Here is an 11,859-nt window from a genome sequence, read left to right on the forward strand (position 1 = left end):
GGCCTGGGCTGGATTTGAACTTGCCACCTTAGGTGTATGTGGCTGGTGCCTTAGCTGCTTGAGCCATAGGCACTGAGCCTGATGAAAGCTTTCTAAATCCCTTTCCCCACCAAATAAGCATGTGTTTACAATTTTACATACAATTTCAAGGGATTCAGCACTGCTAGTAACCAACCAACAAAAAAACTCTCATCGTTAGGATATAACTGAAGTTTATAGTAAGTAACAAATAGTAAGAAGTTCTTTCTGTCATTATTATAAAGACAGTCTGGTGATTTTCAGATTTAAATATCCCACCAAAGCATACAGAGATGATACAAGTTTGAGTCTCTTATTCTTTATAACTTTTTAGAAATTTACTATTCTAAGACCAGAAAGTGATTTTTATTAGAATAGAGATTCCTATATAAAAAGAAAGACTCTTTTGATATAGTGGCATAAGAATCAATGATCATATGTTGTCTTATACTTGGATAATTCTGCTTTTGCCAATTTTTCAGTTATTTGAAAGTCTTTTACAAAGTACTTATCTCAGTAAAACAGAGATATTCAGAGGTCCTTAGATTGATACACAGTCATTTGACCCTAAGGTATTACTACCTTTATCCTTGGTGGGGAGAGGAAGGGTTAAGTCTCTGACTTGGTTAGTTAGGACAAGTCACTTTTTGTAGTGAAGTGAGCCCGAAGGTAGAAATTTAAATGTTCTTCTTACAAGCATCAGAGTTTCAACACCAACATTCTAATTATAGCTATGATATGTGTATAAGTTCTTGTAGACACATTTAAAAAAATTAGATCCACCTATCCTTAATTGGCCCCTTTGGTCCCCCTGTGTTTCATCAATTCTATTTTATATTATGCTCATCCTCACTTTCTTAAACCTTACAAGATACATGATCCTTTCCAATAATTCTAATCAAAGAGGCCAGGTAGACTTTTTCTTTTAGATTTTTACATTTTATTCCCAAATAGATTTTTATTCTAACTCAAGCCTCATGTTTCAGAGATGAAGATATATGGTAACTTGTCACTTAAATGTTTAAAGAAGAGAAAGGTAAACTAAGCTTTATTGTATTATGTGCCAACCACCATGCTAGTTTCTTTTTATATTTGTAGTGTTTAAAATGACTTTCTATGTTTTTTTTTTAATTCTCTTTGGACATTATGGAGTCAGATTGTTCAAGTACCCCCATTTTATGGGTGAGGAAAAAAGCAGAGCTTAAATAACCTTTCTTTGGCCACACAGCAAGGGCTTTTCATCAGTATTAGTGCAAAGGGTGAGGCTTCACTGACACAAATACTGATTCCATAATTTAGAGATAGCCACCCAGTGTGAATTACTGGCTCTAACCATGTCCTTATAGAATGAAGATAATGAGAGGTGATCTGCTACAGTCTGATGACATTACAGAGTTTTATATAAGATTAAATATGAGTTTTTTTCTTTTTAATAACATTCAAAAAGTTTCTTTTTTTGTCAGAAGATAAAAAGGTTTGGTTGTTAATTCTGGTGCTTTAAAAAAGTAAACTGACTATAGGCTGAACATAGCCAGGGAAAATGGTTAGCATTGTAATTTTCCCTTTAATTATGAGGCCATGATTAAACCAGTAAGTACCACCTTTAGGTGCTCCTCAAGGTGTTGGGATTAGAATTAGAAGTAGTGCCGTAACCTTTTTGGAGCATTCAGAAGTGAATATGTTGGTATAACTCATGTTCAGTTATTTAAGTGCTGATTCAATCACTGTGACATATCTATCATATATACTGATATGCCTATATGTCATTAGATATCGATATCAATTGATATACATTGGTTTAAATGTAAAGTAATAACAGGCCATTGATAGTACCATGTTTAAATTTTTTTTAAGCTAAATTTTCTTCAGGACAGTTTTAGATTTATAGAAAGGTTGTCAAGAAAGTACAGAGAGTTCCCATGTATCTCACACCCAAATTCCCCTTATATTAATATCTTATATTAGCATGATGCTTATAATTAGAGGACCAGTACTGACACATTATTACTAAAATACAAACTTTATTTAGATTCCTTTGGTTTTCCCTTAATGTCCTTTTTCTGTCCCAGGACCACAGTTAGGTTCCCACATGATATTTAGTCATCCTGTTTCCTTAGGCTCCATAGTTCAGATCATTTTCTTTCTTTCTTTTTTTAATTGTTAGGGATTCATTGAAGGTACAAAGAACCAGTTTACCCTATTCCATTTGTTAGGTAAAGTCCCTCCATAGTTCAAATCTGAAGTGACTTTTACAGTACATGGTGAGTCATCTCATTTACTAAAGCCTTCGGTCTCTCGCTGTGAACTCCTGTAAAACATCAGGTAAGTGAGTTTGACCATGCAAGAGGCACATTAAACTAAAACTTATGATGTCATCTCTAGAGATGAATGCATATGATTTTCGAAATACAAAAGCAGTTAATGTCACCATTTTTTATATTATTTGGTAAGCATTTGAATAAAAAACCTAATGAGAAAGTCGTAGAATACTAATCAATTATAACTAATAAGCTTGAGTATTAGAGATATTATTAAAATAATATTGTGTGAGAATACATGAATGATGGCATGATAACTTTTTCAGACATACAGTTACATTTATTGATTTTTTTCTTACAGAATGTGACAGTGATGATAATGTGGGTATAAAAAGTACATCAATAGAAGAATTCAGATCCACAGAAGGTAACCTGATAGAGTTAATCATTTCTTTTCTTGACTGTATCTGTATTTTTTCTTTCTGTATCATACCTTAACCCCCACCCCATTCATATCTACCCCCAAGTTAAAATTACCAGTTTAAAGCATAGATTGTATTTTCTGAAGCAAGTGACTTAGGAAGTAATACTAGTTTAGAAGCCTAGACCAAGAGTCAGCCAAATCTAGTCTTCCTACCTAGTTTTCTATAGGTTAAAGAGAACTTTTGTGTCATTTGACATGAAATCATTCACTAGATGTACCACTATTTGGTTGTTGAGCATTTTTTACTTTGATTTTTTCTCATAACTGTCTTCACTTTTTAAAACCCTAGGAGGAGATGAGATCATGAATCTTAAAAAATACTTTGCACATCACCAGAGAAGTTGAAGATATTGATTATATTAGCATTTTTGACATTAAAGGAAAATAGTAGGAGTCTTCATGTACAATTCCAGTGTAGTGTTTATTGTTGTAGACTTTTTTTTTTTTTTTTTTTGGCGGAGACAGGGTCTCACTTTATCACCTGTGGTAGAGTGCCGTGGTGTCACAGCTCATAGCAACCTCCAACTCCTGGGCTTGGGTGATTCTCTTGCCTCAGCCTCCGGAGTAGCTGGGACTACAGGTGCCCGCCACAACGCCCTGCTATTTTGTTGTTATTTTTGTTGCAGTTTGGGCAGGGCTGGGTTTGAACCCTCCACCCTTGGTATATGGGGCTGGCGTCCTATCCACTGAGCCACAGGCGCGTCCCTGTTGTTGTAGACTTGAGCGTGAGAAGATGAGGCTGGAAAGCATGGGTGGAAGCTGCTCAGCACTTGCAGGGTCCTACAGTGCCCAGCTGAGTGTTCTGTGTGCATTTGCTTAATCTCTCTGATGAGGCAATTAGTTTGACCAAGAGCATGCTAGAGCTTTGTGTTATTAGAGTTTGGAAATTCAAGTCTGGCAGTGAAATTGATTCATCCATTTGATGAGATAGGAAACTCTATAATCTTGTCTTATAGCCAGCCAGAATTCATTGGTTAAAGTTGGCAGTAAATCTCTAGCCTAATTGGAAGCAAAATTTTCAACCAATTTGTTTTCACAGCATAGTCTTTCAAGGTCTAGCCAATATTCAGCAGCCACATAATGATGAATTAAATAAAAAAGCTTTTATGAGTTTAAACTATAACTGCCAGCTAAAGTGTTTATCAGGTCTGCTACAAGGTAAACGCCATTGAACATCTAAGGAATTCAGATTTTGCAGCCTTTATTTGCTATCCCATGACTAATCTCTTGGAAAATCCAAATAAAATTGTAACTTTTAAATACTATATTTTGGAAGCCTTCACAGTTTTGTGTCCTGGCTAACCCAGGAAATCTGAGGTGTGTATAACTGTATATACACCAGAATGTTCTTACCTATGTAATGTATTTTATGGTTTAGAGATTGAGATCTTACATTTTTGTGACTCTTTAGTTTGGAAAAAGAATTAACTATTCCAGGATTCAAAAAAAGATAATTTAAACTTTTAATTAGTTGTCATATGATGAGGTAGGGATATAATGCTCTTAATTTCAAGAAAAATCAAAGGAGTGTGTTTGTACAAGTGTGGGTTTTGTTTTATTTCCTGCTACTTTATGTAAATAAGTGTGAGAAACACACAGTGTTCCATGGAATTTAAGGAATATGAGCTCTTCTGCATTTTTCTCTGATATCCTTCTTTTTTCCTCTCCTGTTTACCCACCCCCCCAAAACTAGCTCAAATGTCTCTTAGTTGAATCATATGGAATTACCATTTTTATAGGCAATTTTGTATTGTCAGTGCCTCACTACATTTTCTGTCTTTAAACAGAGCTACCCACTCCTGCTTTCTAGGCTCCCAGTGTACCATACTAAGGAGATATAAAATATTGCTGTCTGTAGCTCTCATCTCCACTGGATTGTGAGCTCTTGGAGAAGTAGGATCATGTTTTATTTATCTTAACTTCAGCAGCACCTAGCATACTGTTTGACACTAAATGATTACTTGTTGAATGAATAAACTTATATCAAACTTGAAACATGTTAGAGCTACCAGGACCCCTCTTTCTATAACTGGATAAGGGAAATTAAGACCTAAGCCATTTGGCTTGGAAAATATTGGTGATGTTATTGACCCTGCACCATGAAAGCAAAATAATGTTCTAGTCTAGACATGATAGCAAAACTCCAAAAAGTTTAAAACAACCTGTCAAATCTCTTCTCATTCCTTCCTCTTCAACACAACACCGTAAATGCCTACAAATGGTGGCAAAAGGCAGGTAAATTTGTTTGTGGCTTTTGCTTTAGGAGAGGGCTAAATCCCCTCACCATAATATGTCTCATTCTTTGTTATTCTCCATAGACCAACATCAGACCCTGATCACCCAAGCTAGTCATAACAATCTACTTTATACACTAGACAGGGGAAATAGAGGACATACAGTGTGTTAAAGAGTACAGAGTTTGGATTCAAACTGCCTCAGTAAACACTTACCTCTGCTGCTTACAAATTGTGTGATACTGGCCAAGCACTTCATTTTGCTTCCATTTCCTCAGTTTTAAAATGGAAATACTAGTTGACTTACTGTACTAGAAAAACATGGCACATGGCAACCATGTATGTATTGGTTGCTGCTACTGTTACTGTGATTATTATCGTCATTATACCATATTTTACCTTTTTCTTCATCAACGTCTACTCTAGAAGTATGCCTACTAAATAGAGGTGTTCTGACTCCAGTTAGTGGAAAAGAGAGGACAGCATTATGTAGATGAATGGTTGCCCATGCAAACCCATCTTCCTATAAATGTTAGCAGTTTGCTTTACTCTTACAGTTCTTTCGATTAATAGCAATCATCTATATTTTGATTAGTATTATAATATAAATGTTAGAACTCCATGTTGTGGCCTGTTTAAGGAACAAAGAAAGGATAAAAGAGACTAGAATGTTCATTTAAAAAATTCAGTTAAAGTTTATGAACAAACTACTACTACTTTCTAAATTTTTTTTTTTTTTTTTTTTATAGTTTTTGGCCAGGGCTGGGCTTGAACCCACCACCTCTGGCATATGGGGCCAGCTCCCTACTCCTTTGAGCCACAGGCTCTGTCCATACTACTTTCTAAATTGCTCTTTATCTTAACTTGTGAAAGTCAGACTATTCTCTTCTTTTTATTTAAAACCTGAAGCTTCATAAGTACTTTGGCCTCAGATTCACAGCTTTAAATGATTAGAGTAACAATTGTAGATAAGTCTTCTAACTACTTCTCTTGGGTTCTTTTTTATTCTCCTATAGTTACCATGCTTGAAGAGAGTGAATTAAAGGAAGAGAGAAAAGAGAGTAAGAGGAACATAGATACAGCTGTGGACTGTATAAACACTGTACAGTTAGGCTACATTGAATTTATTTAAAAATGTATTCTTCAGCTAGGCTCCTGTGGCTCAAATGGCTAAGGCGCCAGCCACATACACCTGAGCTGGCGGGTTCAAATCCAGCCTGGGCCTGCCAAACAACGACGGCCGCAACCAAAAAATAGCCAGGCATTGTGGTGGGCGCCTATAATCCCAGCTACTTGGGAGGTGGAGGCAGGAGACTTGCTTGAGCCCAGGAGTTGGAGGTTGCTATGAGCTGTGACACTACGGCACTCTACCCAAGGTGACAGCTTGAGGCTCTGTCTCAAAAAAAAGAAAAAAAAATGTATTCTTCAATAATAAGTAAACCTTAGCTTACTATAACTTTTACTTTATAAACTTTTTAAATTGAAAAAAATCTTACAGAATAAAAGTACAAAGAAAATATTTTTGAAGCTATACAGTGTATTTGTGTTTTAAAATAAGTATACTACAAAAGAATCAAAAAGTTTTAAAAAATTATTTTATTATTTCTTAAACTTTTCCGTTAAAAAGTAAACACACGTTATTACTATCTTCACCTCCACATCTTATCCCACCAAGCTTTTGACAAGGCCATACACCCTCTCCTAACTTCTCACAGTCATTGGCAGCTGTAGGGATTCTTTGGCTTATAGATGCATCATTCCAGTCCAGGCGTCCTCAAACTATGGCCCGCCAAGAACATTTATCCAGCCCACTGGGTGTTTTTGCTGCTGCTCCCTATCCTACTTAGCAGCTGACTCATCTGGGGCCTGCAGCCCGGCCCTCCAACTGTTTGAGGGACAGTGAACTGGCCCCCTGTTCAAAAAGTTTAAGGACCTCTGTTCCAGTCCCTGCCACCAGTCTTTGGGTTAAGACTGACCCTAATGACCTTATTTTAGCTTGATTATGCCTACAAAGACCCTGTTTCCAAATTAGGTCACATTCCCAGGCTCCAGAGATTAGGACATATCTTTTATGAGAGGGGAGACACAATTCAGTGCCTAACAACCAATACTCCAGAAATGTCCCCCTCAGGCCCTATTCTGTTTACTTCTGCCCTCCTTTCCAAAGGTTAATAACCACTATTAATGATTTGAAACACTAGTTCAGTACTGGTTTTGATATCTAAATGGAGTTATATATACCATCACTGTCCAAGAGAACTTCCTGTGACAGTGAAAATAGTTCTGTATCTACACTGCCTAATATGGTTGTCACTAGTCATATATGGCTATGAAAGCACTTGATTTGTGTCTTGACTGAGGAACTAAATTTTAATTGATTTAAATATAAATAACCACATATAGTTAATGTCTGTCATATAGGACAACATAGGTATATAGTATATTCTTTTGTGTCTGATTTCCTTCAGTTACCATTGTTTTAGAGATACATCTGCATTTTAGCATGTAGCTTTTGTGTTTTTTTTTTTTGGTATAATATCTTATTCTGCACATATACCACAATCTACCTATTTTATTATTTATAACCATTTAATTTGTACTTTTGGCTTTTATTAGTGTGAACATTCTCATATCTATCTCCTGATGCGTCTATGTCCACATTTCTGGGAATATATACATAGGAGTGGAATTGTTCAACATGAACAGATGTGACAAACTTTTAACAAAGTGACTATGCCAATTTCATTTGTTCTAGTTATATATATAAGATCCCATTTATCTACATCTTCACTAATCATTGAAGTTGTTTAATCTTTTTAATTTTGGCTAGTCTGATGAGTATATACTGGCATTTCTTTGTGGTTTTAATTTCTATTTTTAAGATGAATAATGTTTATAATGACTATTTAAACTTCTTTTTATGAATGCTATTTAAATTTCTTGACATTTTTCTATTGGATTGTATTTTATTTTTCTAGGTTGAAAAATCTTTCAGGTTTTTTCTGGGCACAAGTTCTATATATTGCAATTATTTTCTCCCACTTTGGGACTTGCCTTTTTGGAGGGTTGGGGGAACAAAGTCTCACTCTTAGCTGGTTAGAGGGCTGTGGAATCATAGCCCGTAGCAACCTCAAACTGTTGGGCTGAAGTGATCCTTTTGTCCCACCATTCCAAGTAGCTGGACTCCATGCACCTGCCACAAAGCTTGGCTAGTTTTTCTATTTTTAGTAGAGATGGGGTCTTGCTCTTGCTCAGGCTGGTGTTTAACCCCGAGCTCAGGAGAGCCACCCACCTCAGCCTCCCAAAGTGCTAAGATTACAGGTGTGAGCCACCCCAACTGGCCTAACTTGCCTTTTTGACCACTGAATGGTGCTTTTTGATAGACAAGAGCAATTTTAATTTAGTCCAAGTTATCAGTCTTTTCTGTAATGTTTTTGGACTCTTGTTTAATAAATCTCCCCCTACATTAAGATCCTAAAGACATTGCCATTTATTATCTTCTAGAAGCTTTTTTGTCTAGCCTTTCACAATTAGCTAAACATCTCTGAAACTTATTTTTGTCTAATCCTTAGAGCTAAAATTTTACACATTTCTATTAATTGACCCACCACCATTTATTTAGAAAAAGACCTTTTTCTCACCATCCTGCAATGCTCCCTTTGTCTTACACCGGTTTTTCTGAGCTGTCTCTGCTGTTCTTTTTGTCTTTTTAGCAGTTTTTGCACTAGTACCCCATTTTGTACTATTACATTATTTGCTATAACTTTCATATCTTAGATAATTCTTGTCACCTTGTTTTTCTTTGGTAAATCTGTCTTGGTTTTTCTTTGCATTTCCTCATCCCTTTGAATTCATCTTAGTGCAACTAGAATATAGTTTTAACTTAATACTCAGTTTATAGTAACTTATAGTATTTTAAATCACAGACAACACATACCAGTGCCTCCACTTAAGATGCTGTTGCATCTTAAAGGGATCACTGTTGTCTGTAAACTAAGTAGGTTCTGAGACACTGTGGACCAGGTAGGTGAAAAAAATCTGGTATGAGACTCTTAATAAAGGCCAAGAAATTGACACTGGGCTTTGGCATCATTAGGGAAGAGAGGGAAAAAAACCTGTGAACCCAATAATTTTTGTCTTGTTCACTGTTGTATTCCTATCCCTGATATAGAGAGTATTCAATAAATATTTTTAAAATGAGTTTGCATACACCTGCATGCAGTATCTATTACATGCTTCCCAGGTGTCATTTATATAGCCATCAGTTTCATTGTCTTAGATACTAGAAACTTAAAGTTCAGTTTCCCCCAGCTTTACTGGGGCATAATTGACAAAAAAAGCTAAATTTTTAATAGCCTATGAGGTTTTGTCATATCATGGTGTTGCCTTTCTATACCACCTTAATTCTTTTAGGAAATAAGTGATACGTATTTTTAAAATACTTGAAACAAACGATTACTTCTCAGTGATTCAAAAAGTTTGTTGATTTTCTATTTCTCTAATTGGAAATAAGTTGCATGTTCCTTAGCACATTATGTTCATATATATTTAAAATTCAATTTGAAATCATATCTAGATTTTCATATTTCAAAGTACTCAAAACTGCCAAGTTATCCTAAGTTTCCATTTTGATTTTCCTTTCCTTGTTAAAAAGATGAATATAGTTGATGAAACTTACATAAAGCATGTTAGTTTTCTGCTCTAAGTATTAAAATTCTGTATTTTTTTAATGCAGATGTGGAATTAGAAGAAGCTATTAGAAGAAGTCTTGAGGAAATGTAATTAAAGCTATTACCACACAACATCAAGTGACCTTGAAGAGACTCAGGATAAGGAACTCTTGAGTTTGTTTCCTAAAGGAGATCAGAAATCCACTAGTACAAATGTATTCGAAAACATGTTTTTGCTTTCATATGTTCAAAATCTGATATTTGCTTTGTATTTTTGTGCTATTGTGCAGAAATGGACAGGAATAGAATACATGTTAATGCAAATATAAATCATGTATTCTAATATAGCTATCATAGTTTCCCAGTTAACTTTGAATTCATATATTTACTTTAAAAGAATTTTAAAAAAAGGAAAGCTCTTGACTGGCTGTTGTTTAAGTTTCCAGATAGTATTAGTTCTTTAGTTTTGTCTGTACTGTACAGATGATTCTAGTTTATTTTTTTAGGCATGAAAATGAACACAAGTAAAGGTGCCATAGGTCCGTTTTCTTACTTCTCGTGTGGCTCTGATATGTGATACCTTTCAGATTTTGTTTACAATTATTAGCAGAGGGTAATGGAAATTAATCATGGAAACAGATTAAAAATTTTACCAGAGATATTTTTGTTGGGTGTCACGCAGATATATATTCTTCCTTTAATTAGAGTAGAACATTGCTAAAATTAAAAATTATACCTTAATTTTTAAAAAAATAAAATGAAGCCTTTTCCATTCCTTTTACCTGCTTAGACTTTTATGTGACTTGTATGATCTACTGTTAAAAGGGAATGATGTCAACATATTTGCATAAAATTAAACTTATTTTTAATATCAGTCCTTTTCTATATATTTGTGTAAACATAATCTTCAAAAACTGTAGTTGACAGTCTACTCAGGAATAATCTTCCATAAGTCTTCAAGATTTTTATTTCAGATGGAATATCTTCAGTTTAGTTTCTCATTGAATTGTCAGTTTCCTATGTTTGGTATTACATATTTAATTCTTCAATGTTGCCAGCCCCATTGTGAATGATGAAAAGTACCATTTAAGTAGAAGACTAAGAATGGCTTGTAGTACTAGTGGTATGTTGTGTATACATTTCATGTTATTTGACCAGAAACCTTATCCCTAAAAATTTTGAGTAGTACTTATCTATTAAACTCAAAAATATTTCTATAAATATAAAGCTTTTCTTTGTATTTACGACAAAAAGTTATCAAGCCTAGAATTTTGTTCCTTCTCTGCCACACTAGATTTTTTTAGTGTGAAATGGAATTTTTTTATTACTTTAGTCTTTTCGATCCATGTTAGAAACCAATTTGTGTTTTTATTTCTTAAGATGTACTTTTCCTCCCTGTTTGCATTTTCTAAAAAGGAGACAGTGTAGCATGAGAATTTTACCATCATATTTCCAAACTGACCACACTGTGCTTTTAATTTTTATGTTAAAGTGGTCAGCTTTAGGAGGTAATCAATGAGCTGGACCTTTAACACATCTGCAGGAGCTTGCTAAGTAGCCAGGAGCCAAAAGAGTATTTCAGAAAGAGGAATGGTTAAGCAGGTGTGGGGCAGGAGGACAGGGCACCTTTTTGCCAGAGATTATACACCCGGGTATGATGTACACCGTGCTCTATAAGAAGCTTTTGTGGTTTGTGGTAGAGAATAATTGAAGCCTTTGATATGACAGGAAAGGAATATTTATTTCATCATGGCCCTTAAAATAAGGTAATTGGGTGGTTTAATGTTTCAACTAATAATTGTCACTGATTGTATTTCTACTTGTTAAATAATTAAAAATCATTTTAAAATTATTTCATAATTTGAACTTAATTTAGACACAGGAGGAGGAGATGTAATCTTTGTATGATATTAGACAAAGTTATATGGATTATTAGCAAAAGTAAAAGTTTCTAACACTGATAAAAATGCTGATTTTTTAATTGTCATATATTCATTCATTTTTCACTCATATATTTACTGAGTACCTACCATGTGCCAGTGACTGTTCTAAGCACTCCAGTACACCAGTGAACAAAACAAAGCCCCCACCCCTTTATGGAGCACACAATGGGGAGAGGTGAGGATTTCATGGAGTGTGAGATAACCAAGTAAATAAAATAGCATATCTGATGGTGGTAAGTTTAATAGGAAAAT

General features: G+C 34.8%; 1 protein-coding gene across 1 annotated transcript in view; it reads left to right on the top strand.

Annotated features, from left to right (window-relative positions):
• Positions 1–11,515, top strand: part of ZNF451 (zinc finger protein 451) — a 91,588-nt gene extending 80,073 nt beyond the window's left edge. Inside the window, exons 14-15 of the mRNA XM_003789663.3 lie at positions 2,638–2,703; positions 9,730–11,515. Of these exons, the coding sequence (XP_003789711.1) occupies positions 2,638–2,703; positions 9,730–9,776 (113 nt within the window). The 3' untranslated portion in view covers positions 9,777–11,515. The remainder of the gene's footprint in view (positions 1–2,637; positions 2,704–9,729) is intronic.
• Positions 11,516–11,859: the final 344 nt, after the last annotated feature.

Source organism: Otolemur garnettii, unplaced genomic scaffold, assembly GCF_000181295.1.
Source record: "Otolemur garnettii isolate 467f Iridium unplaced genomic scaffold, OtoGar3 scaffold00035, whole genome shotgun sequence".
Taxonomy (NCBI): domain Eukaryota; kingdom Metazoa; phylum Chordata; class Mammalia; order Primates; family Galagidae; genus Otolemur; species Otolemur garnettii.